The 20,514-nt window shown below is 41.5% G+C and overlaps 1 protein-coding gene across 3 annotated transcripts in view; it reads right to left on the reverse strand.

The window, feature by feature from the left end:
* slc8a1b (solute carrier family 8 member 1b) overlaps window positions 1–20,514 on the reverse strand; it is a 139,884-nt gene that overhangs the window by 23,084 nt on the left and 96,286 nt on the right. For 2 of the 3 annotated variants that reach the window (XM_040139279.1, XM_040139281.1), the window contains one exon: window positions 12,622–12,731. In XM_040139279.1, coding sequence (XP_039995213.1) covers window positions 12,622–12,731 — 110 coding nt within the window. The remainder of the gene's footprint in view (window positions 1–12,621; window positions 12,732–20,514) is intronic. The other variant, XM_040139280.1, reaches the window with a different exon arrangement.

A 20,514-nucleotide genomic window follows, 5' to 3' on the forward strand; every position in this document is an offset into this window, starting at 1 on the left:
CAGTCAGTTTTGGGTGATGCTGAAGGTGCTGGGGATTAACTGGACGGATACGCCGGCAAACCAAACCTTCAAGGTTTGCCATCTTGGACGAAGCTGTTGAGTAGTGTCAGTGCATGTGAAATGTTAAAGGCTGAAACTTTAATTGAACAGTATAGCAAAAAAAAAAAAAAATAATACTGATAAAATTTTTTTTGCAGTGACCAACAAAAGATGCTGGAGCTCCCTGCGACACTCCAAATAATGTGCGTCATCTCATTAAGTTTAAACTAAATCAGACCACTGGAACCAGAGACACTTGTGTTAAAAATGTGGAGCCACACATCAGCCATGCTGGGACAGTAATTGTCAATTTGTGTCAAGTATGATGGACTCAGCAGTGTGGGATTTTTTAAATTTTAATGTGCAGTGACAGCACCCCATCTGGTCGCTGTAGTTTTTTTAAATAAAACTCTGGTACAGTGCTGAAAACTAAACCTGTACTTCTTTATTAAATACAATAAAAAACAAACCACGAGCATTTTAAGATACAAGGGTTTGGGTCATTTTTTTCCCCTTCATTTTCGAAGACACACTAGGGGGTGTTTAGCACACGTATGAAGTATTCTTCAACAATGAGTCTTTAAACTGAACTGACTGTACTGGATCATCATTGTCACTGACTGAAACACTGGCCCTTTCTCCCTCATCCTGCTGACACAGTCCGTCGCTCAGTGGTTAAAGGACAGCGAATCTTTCAAATGAACCGATTCAAATCAGCGATGTGATTTTTTTGCACCTCTAGCCTCCACCTCTGGTTGGAATTAAAACCTGGATGTGTCTGTGGTTTCACCTTATTTAATTAGGTTTACACTGTTCAATAATAATCGTAGCATTACTAAATTAAATTATACTTCCAGTTCCTCAGTCACCTCATTATCTCACTGTCTCGCTCCCTCACATAAGACCCCCCCCCCTCTTTTCCCTCCTCTTCTTTTCCCCTTTTTCTTTATGGTGTGTGTCAGTAATTGAGATTCACTGTAGAGCCTGAACCGACAGCCGGGATCAAAGGGAGAGAACTACAGAGAGAGAGAAAGGCCAAAATCAATTTTGCATGGGGTAATGGTTATCCATGCTACTGCCTCCCATTATAGTGCAGTGCATTGTGGGTCTGCACCAGCTCACTGGTCATTCGCTCCCCTCGTCAGTCAGTCACCCACGCATGCAAGTTTCTGCCGGGACCACTGTCATAAGAACCGACTCCATCATAAACATGAAGCTCAGCTCTGTTTAGCGTTGCGGCTCCCTGGCTGACCGTGCAGCGCGACAGCTGAAGGCTGATGAAGAGGAGCAACCAGGGCCTCCCGCGCACAAACAAAACAGAGCCCGCTGCAATGTGCTCAGTTGCGACCTCGTTGGAGTTCAGATGACTCAATACTTGAGGTCCAGCTGGAATTAAATAGCACCTTTGGGAAAATGTTTGTACCCGAAGGAGAGAAATTTATCTTTCATTTTTTTTTAGTTTCATAATTGTACCCCTTTTCTTTGCATCGACCAGTCAGAAAGCTGTTTTTTCTCTGGCTACATACATGGACAACATTTTTCCATACAACTGATCAAATCCAATCAAACTGAACCTAACGTCACTGTTCTATCATTGGCAGATGGTCACACTGACTAACGGCAGGCAGCAACCTGCTGCATAACTTTCCTTTTTAATCTAATTTACGACACGTCTCCTCTTTTCCTAACAAACATTCTCCTTTAAACGGCTTTAAAAGTTACCCGCAAGTGTCATTTTTACCTGTTTAGATGCTGGTGCGGTCCTCACACTTCCACCTATGCTAGCAACGCACTGTCTGCCCATGGCTTGTAAACTACAGCGCAAGTTTGATTGCTGTCTCTGTTCCCCTGCTGGGCAGCGAGCTGCTGTAAATCAAACACAGACACCCGCGCTCCTCAAAAATGGTGCATTTCTTATATTTCCTCCAAAACCCTTTTTCTTCCTTTAAATATTATTGAAATATTAATAATACATTTAAAAATCCTTCTGACTGCAAAAAAGAATTTCTAACTGGGATTTCTGTGGGTCTTTAATCTCTTATTCATATATATTTCAGTAAAAAATACATTCTGGGGTAGCCTGCACACCATGTTTACACTGTTACATGCACAAAAAATCAGCATTCCCCATTCAACTTTTAAGACCACCACTTCAAATAAGCAACAGGCTTGAAGCAGTTTGACCATCATTTCATTCATCTCTCGCTGCTGGAGAGTAGGGATGTGCGCAGTTGCTCAATAATCATTCTTTGTTCGTATTCACGCTGAGCAATTAACGGTTAAAACAGTCCAGTTTACTTCGGTCTGCTCTGGTTTCGTTTGGAATTATTGCTCTGCTCGTGTTATGAAATAAAATTGTACAGTCGAAAGTGTCCATCACGTAGCGCTGCTTCGCCTAGTGAGACGTCCGAGTTCTGTTCTCTCCATGAGAACACAGTAAATATTTCAGGGTTGATACCCGTTGTCCTCTTCAATTTATTTTCCTCAGGCTTTGGTGTCAAACCAGCATTTCTCTGCTACCGCATGCCCACTGCATTCAAGCGGCTGCTGTCCTGTGCCTGTGTTGCTATCGATTGATGTTTTCTGTCCGTGATGGTCGATCAAAATAACTATTTGAATGTCCTGTGATGGTTCGCATTGGTGCAGCAGCAGGTGACAGCATGATGGGTTAATATGGCATTTGAAGATTCGTTGGTCAGCTGAGAGTTTAGACAAAAAGTAATCACATTAATGACAATATTCTAATCACAATTTAAAAGCTATTTCAGAGTCTGTATGATGTACCTGTTGTTTGTTTTACATATTGTACACAGTTTGTAATTATGAAACTTTAAAATTCTTCAAATGTGTGACGTTGTTTTCAGTGGTTTGCAGGTGAAAACCAGCTGAAAGACAACGTTTTCACTTAGACTGGCTCGTCAGAACTAGATCTCACGCACCCTTTAAGGTTGACTTTTAGCTAACTTGAATTAACAGTGAATTTGATGCACACAAACGCACAAACACACACCATTACACACTATGTAATCGGGATTTAATGAACCCAATTAACGGCCTACACTAAACCTCATGTGGGATGAACATTACTTGGCAGTATCCTTGTTAGACACACTCCCTGTGTGCGCGTGTTTGCGTCTGTGTGTGTGTAAATGGACCTGACAGAGGTTGAACATTGTAGGACAAGATGCTGCTTCCTGTCATAGCCGCTGTCTCTACCATTTATCACTTTGATTTTTTTTTCCCCCCTCTGGTCTCCTTCTCCCTGCTCCTTTGCAGCTGAGTTCAATTAAATACAACTGTATGTGCTTTACAGCCTCAGCGCTCACAGAAGTGTCTCAATTCACCGGGATTTCAGCATCAAAGGGTGATTACATTTTTTTTCCAAGTCGGGCCCTTTTTTTCCTACGTTTACTCACAAAAACTGTGTGTATCTTTACATCAGTGGACACAATTACACGGATTATATGATCTACCTCTGGACTATCCCGAAATGTCCCGCTTTCTTAATCTTTATTTTCTCCTTTGGTCTACTATCATTTCATCATCTTTGTCTCTGCTTCTCCGTGTTAAAACCTCTGATTCTTATTCCTCTTTCTCTGTCTCTTACACTAATTCCTTCTTTCCCTCTTCCCCGATTTAGTCTCAATTCAAATGAGCTCCAGTGAACTGCCAGAGCAAACAGACAAAAGCACATTACTTACTCAGTTAGCAACCTTGACAACCTAGCTGTCCAATTAGTGCTTGGGATTTACATTGTGAACAAATGAGTTCATGTGGAGATAATTGGTAGCATCTCTCTCCCATTAGCAGAGTCACTTTTTATTATTATTATTTTCAAATTAAGAGCACTTTTCATAATGTACTTTGCCTGCCACCCCAATGAAAGGAGTATTATTATGTATTATACTTAGTTCTCTAGACTATTCCTAGACCATCCAAATTTGCAGGTCCTCATCCTGATAGGTGTAAATCTTGACGTCGAATCGCTAAATCATTTGGAAAAACCTAACTGACGCTGCTCTTTTACTCATTTCCTCCTTGTTTATGTTTCTCCTGTCTGAATTTGGGATTAGATAATACATGCACTGTAAAAACATTATTCTATTCTCTGCAATAAATATCGATTATAAGTTTTTAAGTCTTAAAAATATAAATGATCAGCACTTAAATAAAAAAAAAAATGAAGTTATGCCAACAAAACAAGCCAGTCTTTCATGGCCAGCTTCAAGAAAAGTGAATGAAATCTGATAACTTAGATTCTCAGTTAAAATTCTCTCCTTCCCCCAGTTCGAAGACGGTTGAATGATGGACGCCTCTTATGTGTCGTTTCAGGCGGGTCTGAAATGAGTCCCATGATCTTAAACGGAGTAAAGCACGGAGCAGGAGATGAGAGGCGTCGACTACAGCCATTCGCTGAACATACGTCATTACCCCCATACTGAAACCATTATGACATTTGGCTCTTCATCCAGCCTTCGAGTGTGTCCGTCCGGCGCAGCTACAACATCTTCGCTTTCCATTGCAGTCGGACAACATGTCATATGGACTAGCTGTTTTCTAGCATTATCTGGCTCGTAGGAATCAGGCCTTAGTATAAACTAGAAATTCCAATTGGGTGCGATGTACACATTTACAGTAAATTAACAGACAGGGAATTTTAGGTTGTGACAGTTTACAAACAATGGGACAGTGGACAAACCTAAAGGTAAAACTTTTAAAATTGAGTTAAATTGTCTAACTTAAATATTGTAGTTAAAAGTTGAAGTTTGCACATGAACACAGTGATTAAATAGGTGAGTTCTTTTTTTCTTTTGGTTTAGCAAGTGTTTCTTTGTCCTGATGAAAGATGGGTCAATATGTGTTGACAGGAGGTAGCATATGTGTGCAGTGTGTATATGGGTTTTCACACCTTTGCCGCGCTTTGAAAGAGTCCCTAGTTCCACAGAGTTGATGGAAGATGACAGGGATAGGAGGGGGGAGGAAGAGGGACAGGGGGAGAGGCTCCATAGGTTGAGGGAAAAGGGTAAAGAGGATGGAAAAGACAGAAAAATCAATGGAGAGGAGAGGAGATGAGACGAGGGAGGGAGGGAAGGGGAGAGGATTTTTGCATTCTGTCACGTTTGATGGATTGAGGTTCCATCAGACGAGGTAGAGGAAGAGGAGGGAAGAGTAAGAGGGGAGGGGAGGTATCTTTGCACCCTGGCAACGTATAAAGGCAAGAGGAGGAGCCGAGTTAAGAAACTTCTGCGCCGTTTCAAGGAGGAGATGAGCAGATGGAAGACGACAGAAGGCACGGAAGAGACAGGAGAAGACACTCTTTGATAGGGTATAAACAGCAAAGCAGGAGACAATGCAAGGACGAGGAGGAGGAGGTCGAGGCGGAGGAGGAAGGAGGAGCTGTCACACTGTCACACTTTTGGAGGGTCCCATAGGAGAAGAGCAGGAGGAGAAAGGACAGGTGGAACTTTTAAAGACTTGATAGGCTTTTAACTAGTCTCGTCTGTTGTTTGGGGAGGACCGGAGAGGAGAGGAAAGAGAGATGGAATGGGAAGGAGTGAGAGAGGGGGAGAGGACATAGATGAGAGGGAAGATGGTAGATAAGGAGTTGGAAGAGTAAGAGGACAGACAGTAAGTGAGAGGGGAGGTAAAACAAACAAACAAACAAAAAACATTACATACTGTAATCCAGACAGCAATTACACTCCCCTAAAAATGCATTTGGCATGAACACCAGCAGCCACCAGTTACAGCACAGTAGAGGGGAAGAAGGGATGATGATGATGAAGAAGGCGGCTAGATGAGGAGGAGAGGAAAGCTGAGAAGGAAAGGCAGGGAGACGAAGAGGAAGTTAAGAAGAGTGAGAGGAGGATGAGGAGGAGCAGCAGGAAGAAGGGTGGAGGGATGAAGAGGAAGGAAAAGGAGGACTAGACATGATGAGGAGGAGAATCCAGTCTAATCTATAACTACAATCTAATCAGTATCATCTTTCGTCCCGTCATCTTCCTCTTTATTTATTGCAGTAAATGATTATAATAATGTATTTAACTGACAAAATCAAACAAAACAACAATGGCATTAATTTCCAAAGATCATTGATCATTGCTAATGTGAAGGTTACTCCCTCACATTTGCATATTACTATAACAATCAAAATACTAATGTACATTGTTTTTTAATTTGGTTAATGGCGGAGTTAATGATGCTACCTCGTAGCACCTCATTAAAATGTATAACTAATGTTGTTTACTGTTGTACTATGTGTACAATACCGGAAGGTTAGTTCGCTTGTACGTTTCAGAGATGCAACGTGTGTATACTAATGAATCGACTAAATATAGAGAGCACATGCACAGTCTTAATTCATGCCAAGGGTAATAATTATTAGTACTATTGCATAACTAAACACACATATTAATATATACACACACACACACACTGAGCAGAGAAAGGACATAAAGAAAAGGAGGATGATAGGAGAGGACATTGCTGTTGGACAAAATCTGTCACATATATCCACACACAGATACATGTGTGTGTATGTGTCGTGCACGTGTCCGTGCATGTTTGATACTGTGTGCGTGTGTGTGTGTGTGCGTATGTGTGTGTGTTAGGACATGGGGTCATCACCCTCTGCAGGGCGTGTGTGTTTTTAGCTGGTTTCCCTCTCAGCACTGTTCCTTCCTCATGCCGCACTTTCTCCCTCCCCAGATGACTGACGGAGGTTCACAGGCTGCAGTGAACTCGCCTCTGCCTCCTGCTGTCCCGAGGCTCCTCTGGACCAAATCAAAAAAAAAAAAACGACAGTACCGCAGGGTCTTCTGGAAACCTCTAAAGCCCCCGATGAATCCAGCTTTTACCTCAAGGAGAAAGATGTGATCGCCCAAAACCCCTTCAGAGGGAGTCAGAGACGCACTTTCGCTGTTAAACGAGGAAAAATCTACCCTACATATCCTCGACAACACTGTCAGACGACTGAATATCTGTCTCCACCTGCAAATACTAAAGATCGGGCTACACCTGCACAAACAAACCAAAGCTGGATACAAATTCACACCTGCTCTGCGGAGGTTGTTGAAAGGACTTCTAGGACATGAAAGAAAACGCTGCCAGAAATAGAAAAGGTTTAAATAGGTTAATGGAAAAGTAAATCACAGGCCTTTTTTCATTCTGTCCTTTAGCGAGTGAGCTCTATGGTTAGATTTTGCCGTGGCTTATCTGTGGGGGAAGAAGATTGGTGTGGAAAGAAAAAAAATTATTAAAAATGAATGCAAATAATATAATGCTCTGAACTAGCAGGGACTACTTTCCCTGCTTCCATGGATCTAATAGTAGGTGACGCTAAAAAAAAATAAAAAAATAAAAAAATCACTGCTTGGAAAACCGATTTTGTTGTCTGTATTTTTATCTAACTATAGGTGAGATGGCTGATTGGCCAAACACTTGTACATTTGTTAAAAAAACCAAAAAAAACAAAAACAAGCTTTTAACATTTGTCAAAGTACTTTTTTCTCCCTCTGCCTGCTTACACTGTAAAAATCACACTGGGTGATGGAAATGTAAATTTGAAGCTACAAGACATCACGCTAACAGCAGCAACCCTCAACTATCCCTTCGGCTGCCACCAGTAAAAGCCGTACTAGTCATTCGCACCTTTCCTGTTGTCAGGAAAGTCAAACAGCTACAAGATAAAATACTGAGCCACACTTTTTTCCCCTTTCCATCCTTCTAACTCTACAATGTGTAATTCCTCATATCAGTATAGAAAATGTCAGATTGTGACAGTGCTTGTTTAAGTCAGTACATTAATCCTGTCAACCTCCTTTGCTTACAGCGAAACACATCTAAATGAAACAACCGAAAAAAAAAAGAAAAGAAAAAAGGAAAAGAATCAGGGTTTTATCTCTGGCTCGGAGGTATTTCACTAATATCTGAAGTATCCGTTTGATAGAAGATGAAACGGGACCTTACTGGATTCCAACAAGAAAAGCTGACTCTGTTCTTTCACTCTTAAACTCCCTGAATGTTAAAGCTGCTTTCTGGATATAACATCTCAAAGCCCAATTCACACATTAATCAACATTAGAGAGGGAACGTGCCTCCTTTGGTCGGTTTTTAGCCGCTGTCTCTGGGGCGGGATGCTTAGAAGCTTATTTGAAATATGTCGGATTGTGCCAAAACGCACAGAGAAAATCAATTCTGCATTCCAGAGCCTCTCTGCAGGGCTCTCTGTGTGAGGCGAGTTAATTCACTGAAATCAGTAAATACCAATAGAGAACTAGCGAGAGAAAGACACGAAAAACCAAATCTCAGACAGAGACTGTCATTACGTCGGTGTACTTTCACAGTATCACCTGTCTCAGCTACAACATCCAGGTATGTTACGTGGATGAAATATGTCGGCGCAATGGTAGAACTACCAACTACGTCATGTTAAAGTTCCTCGTATATGAATGTAGACTGCAAACAGATAATTAGCTTATCTATGGGAAAAAATATGGAACGACAGCAGTAGTTCTGTGCGCCACTTTTTAATGCTACCACTTGAGTAGTATTTTTACTTTCAATGATAAACTGTAAGGACACAAATACAAATGTTTTAAAAAATGTGGCAAAATTAATTTTTTAGTATATTTTAGTATGGAGTACATACCAGTACATGTACGTGATTTCCTTGACGGTCTCGCAAATTGTGTGTGACTTTATAAAATATTGTTTTTCTATGTCAAAACATCCATTTAGCACATTTGATATTACAATCTCAAATATCTTAAAGCAGCATGGTTTGGGACGAAAATCTATCAATTAAAAGCTGAAAATAACTGAAAATGACGTTAAAGTTTCTTGAATTAAAAATTACGAATAGCAACGTTAAAAATGTACCAAAATAACATTTCTCCGAAGAATGTCTCCAAGTTGGCTGTTGAGAAATATGGTACCTTTGAATGTTATAGGGCAGCTACTGCATAGTATAAAAATATTCTGTATTTTGATCATCAGTTTTGCCCACAAAAGTAAATTAGAGTAACATTTTGCAGGACAAAATTCCAGGAGCTGAAAATTTTATAATAACAACAACTTTTTACCCCCAAATACAAGACTCTGGACTAGTGAGGGTCTAACTTCAAACACACATCCGCATATAGACGACAGAGACACATTTATATGGACACACACAGTGATGGGCCGAGGCTGTAAAGCTCTGTGCGGGGCTAATTTAGCACGGAGAGAACCGCCGCATCAGTTCATAAAAAGCACTCATTAAACACACTCTGTGCCCCCTAACACTGTGCATGCGTGTGCGGCTGCCTTTGTGCGAGTCCCTGAGGTGTGTTTGATCTCCTGACTGTGATAATGTAATATTCAGCCCCCTCGTCTTTGAGCCTCTCATCACTATAAACACCGGTGATGCCTGGTAAACACATGCTGCCATTAACACACTGGTAGCGCTGCTCGGTCAGAGTGTGTGTGTGTGTGTGTGTGTGTGTGGGAAAACAGAGACAGAGACAGAGCTACTTTTAATGACTGTACCCAGCAGAGGTAAAGTGAGTGGTTAGGGCATAAAACCCACATTTAGTTGACAACCTGAAAGCAGTGTGGTGGGCTGGTTCACCTCCAACTACGACGTGTTTCCACCTCATTTGTGGGTCATTTCACTTATTATCTTTTAAACTTTTTGAATTTCTTATTTATTTTCACATAATCTGCTATTTACCTCCAAGTTAATATAAAAATATAACGTTCTCATGCTAAATGCGCATTTCTTTGTGTGTGTGTGTGTGTGTGTGTGTGTGTGTGTGTGTGTGTGTGTGTGTGTGTTGCAATGAATAACAAGTGGAAAATCCCCTGTGTTTTTACAACTCTATATTACATTAGATCATAATAGAAAAGGAGGGAGATGAGTAGCCTGAATGACATAATGGATGAACACAGTGGAAAACAGATGCACAGATGAAGCATGTTACTGAGGACACACACACACACACACACACACACACAAGCCTGAAACCATGCACACACTCTAGTGAAAGCGCTGTGGCAGCTTTAAAAAATGGTCACCCACATCACTACATGTGCATCTTTGCATTTAAATTAAAAGCATTGTAAAATCAGAGAATCAATATATAATTTAAAAGTAAAGAAAGGAGACAATGGAGACCTGTTCAGATTAGAAGGCAAATCTGTTTCACAAAACATTTTGATCCCTGTCTTAACTGAACTATTTTGTACAATTACTTGACAATGATGCATTACATAATGGCTATAATCAGCTATAAAAACATGTAGGTTTTATGGCCTCTCTGAAGAGGAACGGTTTTGTTGTTATATCAAATTTTATATTGTAATTTAATGGCTATAGTTTTTATTTAAATAGTTAATAATCATCCAACCCGAAGAAGTCAGCAAAGATAAAGACTCGAGCAGTGATATAGGAAAGAGGTGTGCTTTAGGCGGCCGCTAGACGTCGCCTAACAACACATCGTAACATCCTAAGCTACTGCCACAGACGACCTATGGAATTGTTTTTTTTACAGGAGGACAGGCTGAAATAATCGCTGGCCTCTGAAACCTCCAAAACATCAAGATGTCATGCACTAAAAAGAACAGCCCCGTTGTCGGCTTTGTGAGAATCGAGTTTTTTCAGATATTGTCTCAGCTCTTTACATTGTTCAACCTTTCTTAATATTCTCTCCTTTTCCGTATGTAAGTTACTTTAAACGTACGATACCCACGACACCCTTAGCAACAGCATTAGTTTTTGTTACGACGACGATGTTCTTCTTACGCCATTTTCCTAAAACTCACACTGTGATATTTCTGCGCAGTGGGTCTTTACTACTTTCCTTATCATCCCATGGGACGGGGGGCATTCTTTGGCGGGATGAATGGAAGTTACCTGCCTGTGAATCACATCATAGCCATCCCCAGACTGAACACCCTCTCGGGTATTACCTCTGTACGTCTTTTTTTGTGCCAACAATCCGCAATCCAGCTGTACGCGAACACTCCAAAGGGAGCTGTGAGATTTTGAAACACCTGCAGAGAACAGATCTAAAAGCGTGAAAGCCAGCTCTTGGCTGGATGAGGGGGGGGGGGGGGAAACGAGAGAACAGGTCAGAGGAGAAGGACAGGACATGAAAGGAGAGGACAGGTGTGATTCCCACTGAGTTTTCTGTGCAGATGTCTGAAGAGAAGCAGAGGAGGGAAAGTGGAAAAACAAAGGAGGAAAAACTGAAAAGTACAGAGGAGAGCAGGAGAATCGCTCCACGGCGTGTTCAACCTGAATCCCAAATCAACAGGCCTGGTAAAACATAAGCGGTTAGGGAGCAGCTCTGCGTTTTGTCACATTAGATAAATGGTAAAAGTGCTGCTGATGCTTTGATTTTATTTCTTTGATTTATTTATTTGCATAAAGTAAATATGATTCATACAAATACTGTATCGCACCTACTGTGTGCTGTCCTCTAACCAGTGATGTCCTAACTGTCTCTTTTGCACTTGCACTTCCCAGAGATCTGTCAGTCAAACGTGTTGTTATTTCTGGATTTTTCCGTTGCTGACGTTCGGGGTCTCTAGGGTGGCGCTCTTGATTGTGTCCCAGTCCTACATTGCATACGAACTGCATGCAGCATACATCATACATGTGCTTTATGGTGTTCTGTGTTTGCAGTTAGTAAGACAATAGAACAGCAAAGATTGGTCAATTGACAGAAAATCAATTTTTAGCTGTTTTGACAATCAACAAATCGTATTAGTCACTTTTTCAAACTAAAACGCTGAATATTCTCGCAGATGTGATGAGCTGCTACTTGTCTTTCTCATATGTGAACGTTAAGAAAAAATCTTTGGCTTTTGGATTATGGGCTGGAAAAACATGCAAACTGAAGACGTCACTAAGAAACTGTGAATGCCGTTTTTTAAACATTTTTTGAACTTGTTATAGACTAAACGATTAATCAAATATATATTAAGTAATTGAAAATTTAATCAGTGGTGGAAATATTTGTTAGTTTCAGCCCCTACAAGTGAGAACGTACTTCACTGTTTCTGTTAACAGGAAATGATACACTTGCACCATTTTCAATCAAACTGCAACTTTAAAATAGCACGGCCAATTAAACTCAGATTTAAACTTAAGAGACAGCACAATGCTTTTACAAAAATCTAATAAGTTTTTGTTTCAGGAGCTGTTTCCCCACCATCCACAATTAGTTTGAATTTTTCCCAGCTGGGAGGAACTCTATTATTTCCTTTGTCCATTGCATTGTGGCAGTACAGTATTCAACAGCACATTTTTGAGTGTGCTGTCACTTTTCCAGTGTGAATAGAAAATATACTCAAAACCTGCTTTGAATTGGTAAGTAGCATGGATTTGGGACACTCTTATACTCTGTGCAGTCACACTGGTTATTATTGCTGAGGTTGTGATCTGATCTTTCGTGAACTGACTACAGTGTGAATTACTGCTGTGTTGTATCAATGAGTGATACAAATGACTGGAATTCGGCTCTAGGATTGGCCTGTTGATTCAGGATCCACTAAAAGCTCAAAATGTGCATTCTCAGTGCTGATTGGCTGTCACACCTGTCCGTTCCTTACCACTGCGTCTCCATTGGGGGGTTTCGAGCAGAATGTAGAAGGAGGACTGCTTATTGTACTCCTCCCGGTCTAAGATCCTAACGGTTATGGTCTTCCTGTATGGGACACACACGCACACACACAAATAGAGGGAGGTGGTAAATGCATGCATGGTTAACAAACAACATGGCAAGGTTTGTACACGCACACACACATACACACACACACACACAAACACAAACACACACGCACACACGAAGTGGAGTGGTGGCCGTGGCGAGATGAGGTGATCCACAATCTGCTGCATGTTCCTTGTCATAGTAAGGGCACATCAGGAGGTACAGTAGCGAGAAAGAAAGAATAGTCTAAAGTCTAAATCTCCTCCTCTGTGCCTTTATGTGTAGAACTTAAGAACATGCAGCGTCTGCAAAGAGGCGGACACCCTGGGGTCAAGGAGTCAACGTTCACAGGGTCACGAAGTTCACCCCCCTTCCTGACCTTTGGTGTCGTTGCTCTCAACCAGGCGAGGCTCTCCGATCTCTATGTAGAAGGTTTTGTTCTTCTCGTACTCCTCGTCGTCGATTATTTTCACCTTGATGGTTTTACTGAGGAGGAGGAGGAGGAGGAGAAGGGGGAAGGAAGGAAAAGAGGAGGAGGAAAGAAGAGAAGGCAGAACAGTGAGGAAAGGACAGGCTGGAAACTTGAAAACCAAGAGAAAACAGAAAAGACCAGCATTTGGTTTTCCCACAAGCACCTAAAGCTCAAGATACGAAGAGCATCTCTCTCAATTTCAGTACCTCCAGCAATGTCTAGTTATCAGGTAACATTTAAAAATGTTATATTAATTATATCCAATATTTTCATGTCATCTAAACATAACATCTGATTTCAGATGAATCTTTGATGTCATCTGAGCCGCTCGCATCAGCCCGACGAGATTGAGCTGATAAACTGTGCACTCTGCCAGCCGGTGGTCCTGATCAGAGCTCAGTTCAAGAGATACGATAAGAAAGATTATCAAACACTATAGGTCATTTTGGCTGGGGAGCGATCATAAATCGTGATGATGAATTTGTGTTGTACAATCAAGAAACTGTTGGGATCCAGCAGCAGGTCTGCAATTTCAGTATTTAGTACACGGGGCTTTCCACTTTTAGAAGACTATTTGACAGTAATCACAAATCCCAAGCCATGACAGTCCTTTTTTATGGTCTTGTGGGAAACCGGGACAATTCATTGTCAATTCAGCCAATCCAAGAATTAAATTTTTATCAACATCTACTGTAACAGTTTGCGGTTAAAGGTTATAGTATCCAGCCTATACTCAAGAACTAAAAATGAGTGTTTTAGCAAATGAGTTGTGGGTTCTTTTCCCTTTTTTGGCTGAATTGAAAGTGAACTGACACATACTTTTGTATTCAAAGTAGAACAGATCAGCATATAGGCAAGTCTGAAACATTAGATGGATGAGAAGTCATTCCAGACCGGATGCAGTGAACAGAGAGACTGAGCAGGAAAATAACAGTGAAGGAGGAGCGGTTATTTTTAACCAAAAGAAATGTCTGCTGCTGCAATTAACACCTTGAACACCTTCAATTATCGCCCTCAACAAGACACAGTAAAAATACCAGTCTAACCCGCTACGGCTTGTCATTTAAGCCGAGAGAACCTGATTAGAAATTTGGTACGGTGATATGCCACAACTGAAACAGCACATACAGCGTACGCAACGTAACCATCTCTGCAAATCTATCTCGTTCAACAACTCGCTGAAATGTACTATGACACAAAAATCTGTGCTGCGAGTCAAAGTCCCATCTCTCACATCTATGTCCCACAATCATTCTCCGTCTACGCCTTTCAGCGTCTGGTTAATTACGACCAGAAACAGCCCTAAACCAGCCTGTAAACCTTAACAGCATTCTGTCGACGAACACAGTAAAAGCCAATGACTTTTCTCTGACGCTGAGTTTTCACCGGCACTCAATCCGGTAAGTGTAGCAACAGCAATGACCAAGTCCTTCAGTAACACTATGGAGAGTGAGTGTGCAGAGAATGTGTGTGACTGTGTGTATTTATTGTGGCAGTAGGCCTGGGTCACATTTGGCAGGAAAGCTCATTTCTGAGGTCAGAGGACTATGGAGTGGGACGCGGTGTATACAGTGTATGTGTGTGTGTGTGAGTGTGTGTGTGTGTGTGTGTGTGTGTGTGCGCGTGTGTGAATGAGGGGCCTGTGGGCGTGTGCTTATGTGTGTTTATCTTGTGTTTCCAGTCTGGAAACAAAACCCATATTCTGATCCACATCCACTACAGGCAAAAACAAAGACAGCTGAGAGAATACTCATAATCTGGCCTACAGGGTGGGAAATGGGAACACACACACACACACGAACACACAAATCATTATCTCTCATCACAGGCCTGCGATCTGTGTTGAATCATAAGCCGCCATCATTTTAGCAGCGTCTGAGTCCATGCTCTTAACCTAGCAGGTCTGAAAAGTAAACAGGCACTCAGCAGTTCATATACTTATGCCACCGAAACACAACAAACACAATTGTAAAATCTTTCATGTCGTTACTGAACACACCCAGTAAACATTCACAGAACTGGTGGGAAAGGCAAGTCAACCCTTGGACTTAATCAGTGGCTGAACCTCGTTTGGCAGCAGTAACCTAAAACGATGATTTGTGTGTTATTAGTAAAAATAGATTCTGTTCATTATTGTCACTTAGATGAAGATCTGACCCTATTTTAAGGCACATTTAAACATAAATGCAAATAATCCTAAAGGGAGGCCAATGTTAGAGTCCAGTATTCAAAGTCCAGTATTCAAAATTGTACTTAAGTACTAAAGTATTATCCACTTAATGTGCTTAAAGTACTCAGGATGTATTAATACGATATATAAAACATTATCAGAATAACTGTCAAGTTTAATTAATACTAAAGTATTAAAATAAAGTGGAGCAGAAGTACATAGCCGCATAAAATGACAGCGCTCAAGGATACACAAGTACCTCGAAAAGTGTGCTCGAGTACAGTACTTGAGTAATTCTATATTTGTACTTTTCACCACAGACAGCCCTGGCATCCACAGCATGCCCCTTTCATGACAGAGGACATATAGCAGCCTGGTAATCATCTAATTATACACAGGAGCGTTAAAAGTTAGTCTATCAGCTGCATAATACAAACTAAGTAGAGGTTAATCCGTTAAAATTAAAAATGCAAACACTGACACACACACACACACACACACACACTTAACGTGTTAACTCATTACACCACAGGGATTATCCCGTTAATCACTGTCCCTTAACGGCGGCTGGAGAGCGGCGTTCACCTTCTGGGCCGGAGGAGCTCATGAACGACAGGCTGTCGGTTAACACTCGCACAGCAGCTGGAGAGGTGACGGAGCAAAACCCTGCCCTGCCTCAAGGTGGAGCCCTCGAGCAAGGTACTAATCCTCCCAAGCTGATGGAGTGGAAAGGCTCGGGGAACAGCAAGGCCTACATCCCCACTGGGGATATGAATACTGCTACCACCACTTCAATTAATACTAGCACCATTACCAATGGACTAGAAGTACACCGGGAACTTTTATGATTTTGGAAATTACCGCTCACGTTTGTGTTTCGCACTGTTTCTGTATATCACATTTGTATGACATGAACAAAGTCCGTGTTTCACCTGGATTTACCGGCTCGCTGATTGGTTCCTTCTCCGAGTGGGTCTTCGTGCTGAGGAGCTACATGTGCTTCTTCGCTTGGCACCCACCCTGCCCTCAAAGCTCTCACTAAAACCAACAGCAGCCTCCATAATTCTCAGCTCCGGAGAGGAGAAAATGATGCAGTGAAACCGACCGAGCCCTGTTCAAAGAAACAACACGAAATAGCTGATCCATGAGACCAAGATGAGACTCGATGACTGATATTTTTGGTAGGACTTTCACTTTTTTTTTTTTTTTTTTTTTTACAGATTACAGACATGGTTGACTTGCACCGGATTGAGAAAACAGACAACCTCTGCAGTTAACACAAATAACTGAAGGACTCTAATCAAACTGGTCCCATGTCAATAGTGTTTTGGGCCGTCCCCTAAAAAACAAAAAAACTTTTCCATCAAATCAGCTACAGCACAAATGTTTTTCTGTCATTAACCTAATTCATCAGTGCCGTTGTAGGACCTTTGTACCAGTCATGGCTATCTGCCTTGAAATCATAAAAAACTTTAAAATTAATCTGTGTGAGAACAAGAGAACAAGAACTCTGACTTAGCTCTCCATATATGTATAAAATAGCATGAATCATTTTCGCAGAGACAGACTGGTGGACTCCCCCCCCCCCCCCCCAAGTTCAGGACTGGTGACTCCTCACAGATTGCAAACCTGCCGGAAAAACACACAGACCTACGCTCGTAGACGCGTATTCCCACAGTCAAACAGGAATTTCCAAAGAGTACATCGGTGCAGACATAATTTATCCATGATGAGCTGGATTTATCATCTTTATTTGAACCCCTCACCTCTCTCTCTCTCTCTCTCTCTCTCACTGACTCTTGTTTCACACATATGTAGTCACTCGACTACGTGAACATGCACACACGCACTTCCCTCGCCCATGACAAACATGCCGGCTGTACAGCGCACTGTCCCGTTGCCACGGCAACGCAATGTTTGGGTAACCAACAGGGGTGGAGAAGATTGTTTCCAGACCAATGATGGGTGTGTGAGTGTGTGCGTGTGTGTGTGTGTATACTGACAAATGAATGAGAGAGAAAGAGTTCACATCCTGCACACACACTTTACTCATTTGTATGTATTGTATATATGTGTGTGTGTGTGTGTGTGTGTGTGTGTGTGTGTGTGTAATAATGTGTGTGAGACTTTGATATTACACAGTAGCCTACATTGTTTGTGGTAAGTGGTGCCTCTTTGTGTGTCTGTATCCGATCGCGTTAATCTACCAAATTTATACACGGTAAGGGAAGTTTGAACACACGGTTCCGCGAGCGTGTGCGTGTGTGTGTGTGCCATGTGATGGTTCAGTAAGATTAATGGAGTACGAAATGTGCTGAGAAACACGTGACAGTTGCACATTGAATGTGATGTTTACACTCTTTGCACACATGAATGATTGTAATCCTACACTTGTGAGGACTCTCACTGACATAGCGCATTCCTTGGTCCCTTACCTTGACCGTAAAAACCAAACCTAAGCCCACCGGTAACCCCAAAATAAAATCTTACCTCTCCTAAAAACCGTTGACAGAGGCCAACCCCTGCCAACGGTTCAAAAATGTTCAAAAAATGTTCTCACTCTCGAGGCCCGAACACAATAGCACACAGACAGAGGTGGTATCACACTTGCATGACAGCATTCATGAATGTATCACACTAGCATGCTTTCACACCCACACACAAACACGTTAGGGGAATTTCAGCCGTAGGAATTCAAAAATGCACACACGCACACGCACACACAGACAAACACACTTACGCACACACACACAGACAGACACGACTTCAGGGACCACAATGTGTGTACATCTGTGTTTCTGCAGAGATGTCCTCTATCTGACTTTGCTAAACAGCATAAAAAACAAAGCTGAGCATCTGAGCAGCTGTGACAGATCTCCACTCCATCACTCCTCCATCACACGCCATCTCCTCTTTTCCTCCCTCTGTTTCATCCCCTGTTTCTGTCTCTTGTCTTTCATAAACAAGATTCCTGCAACACTTTTAACACTTGGCCTCTATCGGGGTTTATAAAACATTTCACTGAAAGTTTAACGGAGAAAACCAACCTAGAATAAGCCAGCAGGATAAGAGATAATGGAATCAGCAGACAATAGATTATGCAGCTTGACTGAGGCACGTTAGAGCAGAAGATAGGTTCAAAAACTACACACACCTACCTCTCTGCCAGTGGGTGATCTGAATGTACCAAAATACAGTTTTCCCTGTCTGTTCATGTTGGTGACCTTCACTTTTCCTTTCTGCTGATCAGGTTTGTTCATGTTTGGCTTTCTGTTGTCGTGATTTTCTGCCCTCGCCTCCTCGCAAAAGAAATGATTTTGCAGGTTTTTGGCTCCGGTGCTCCTGCAGTTTGGACCCTGAATATTTGCCGTGACGCTTTGACACACGAAAGTAGTGACTGTCAGAGCTCTTATTTTTATTTATCGATTTAAAAAAAAAAAAAAAAAAAGAGTAGAGCATGTAATTCGACTCATTAACGTTAAAATTATTCACAAGTTTCTGTTGTTCCATGACAATAATTAACCATTCAGTAAACTGTTTATATCCAAAGAGAGAACATTAGAACACAGGACGGGGAAAGATACGTGGCAACGCCTGGCAGCTTTGCGCTAGAGATTAAGCAAATTTATACCAAATATACCACAAAAAACAACTGGAGACTATTAAATCCTAAACTTTCTGCAGCAGATAAATATCAGATGGATCACCAGAAAGCTCTTTCGAAAACTAAATCTGCCTTAAATGCCATTTTTAAGCTTGTATTTTTATTCATATCAAAAAAGGTCTGAAAAAAAAAAAATGTATCCCTCTCATGATGATTCACGTGTGATTTTACAGATGAAATTTGTGTCCCCTTAAGAAAGAACATTTGAAATTGATTGATGAGAAGTGAAATATATGAAAGCCACAAGTGCGTGTATTTTAAATCCTGCTGTTTCTCATGTGAGAAGTGGTACATTTATGTGCTTATCTTTTTAAGGACGAGTCACTTATTAAAAAAACAAAAAAAACATTTCAGAAGGACAGAAGTAGAGATATATATTTTCAGTGTCTATGTTTTCATCAGCAACTGTTTGGTTTGTTTTCTGAAACGTGCTGCAGCGTTTCATACAGTATGATTCAACTGTATGACTGGCTCTGCAACTGCGATAGAGGAACTTCAAAGTAAAAGCCATTTTGATTGTTTTCTTTCAGTTATTTTTTTCCATTTGCATTTGCACACTTTCTAAGTTTATCCACATACTGTATCTAGGATCCAGCTGAAAAATCAAAATAGTGTGTGGCTACCCAAAGACCCTTTCTGTTGCATGGCACATTCTTGATACCAACAAGCCCCCCCCCCCCCAACCACACACACACACACACACATGTAAACACACAGGAAGTTGTAAAGCACAACAGGCAGCAGTGCCAGTCACTCCCCTCTCCTCAGCAACCTGCCTTAGAGACGTATTTGGATTGGAAAATTTGAGTTTGGGAACCACCGCTTTATTTTAGATTTGAGAGGCAAAAATGCTGCCGCTCAGCTGGTTGGTGTGCGTGCGTGTGTGGACAGGCAGAGGAAGGGATAGTGGACCAAGTCCAGTTAACGTCACGGCGAAGGAACAAACCTGAACGTTTTAGCTTTATCAGTGTTTGTGTGTGTGTGTGTATAATCTAACATGTTATGTGCAGAGCATGCATGTTTGCCTGTGTGTGTGTGTGTGTGTGTGTGTGTGTGTAGAACTGGCCTTTCAGACTGTGAACTGGTTTGTTTGTGTGGAACAGATTGCTGGTGGGTGGACTTCGGTTACAGACTAAAAAAAAAGAAGTGCCTGTTTTTTTGTGTGTATACATATGTGTCAAAGGGTGTCAGCATAGGTGCCTGTGCGTTTTTGTGTAACCGTGTTACGTCAGCTTACATATTAATAGCCACTGTTTAATATACAGTACAGAGAACAAGAGTGTGTGTATAAGTTGGTGTCTCCGCTTGTGCAAATATGAACGTGACAGTGACAACAGTGTGTGATATTATTAGCATGAGTTTGTAAACGCTTATGTGTGACACAGCTTAACACAGAGAGCACTAAGTAAGTGTGTGTGTGTGTGCGTGTCTGTGTGTGAAAGTGGGTGTGTGCTGTTTGCATGCAGTGGTTTTA

This window comes from Xiphias gladius, chromosome 11 (assembly GCF_016859285.1).
Source record: "Xiphias gladius isolate SHS-SW01 ecotype Sanya breed wild chromosome 11, ASM1685928v1, whole genome shotgun sequence".
NCBI classification, from domain to species: Eukaryota; Metazoa; Chordata; class Actinopteri; order Istiophoriformes; family Xiphiidae; genus Xiphias; species Xiphias gladius.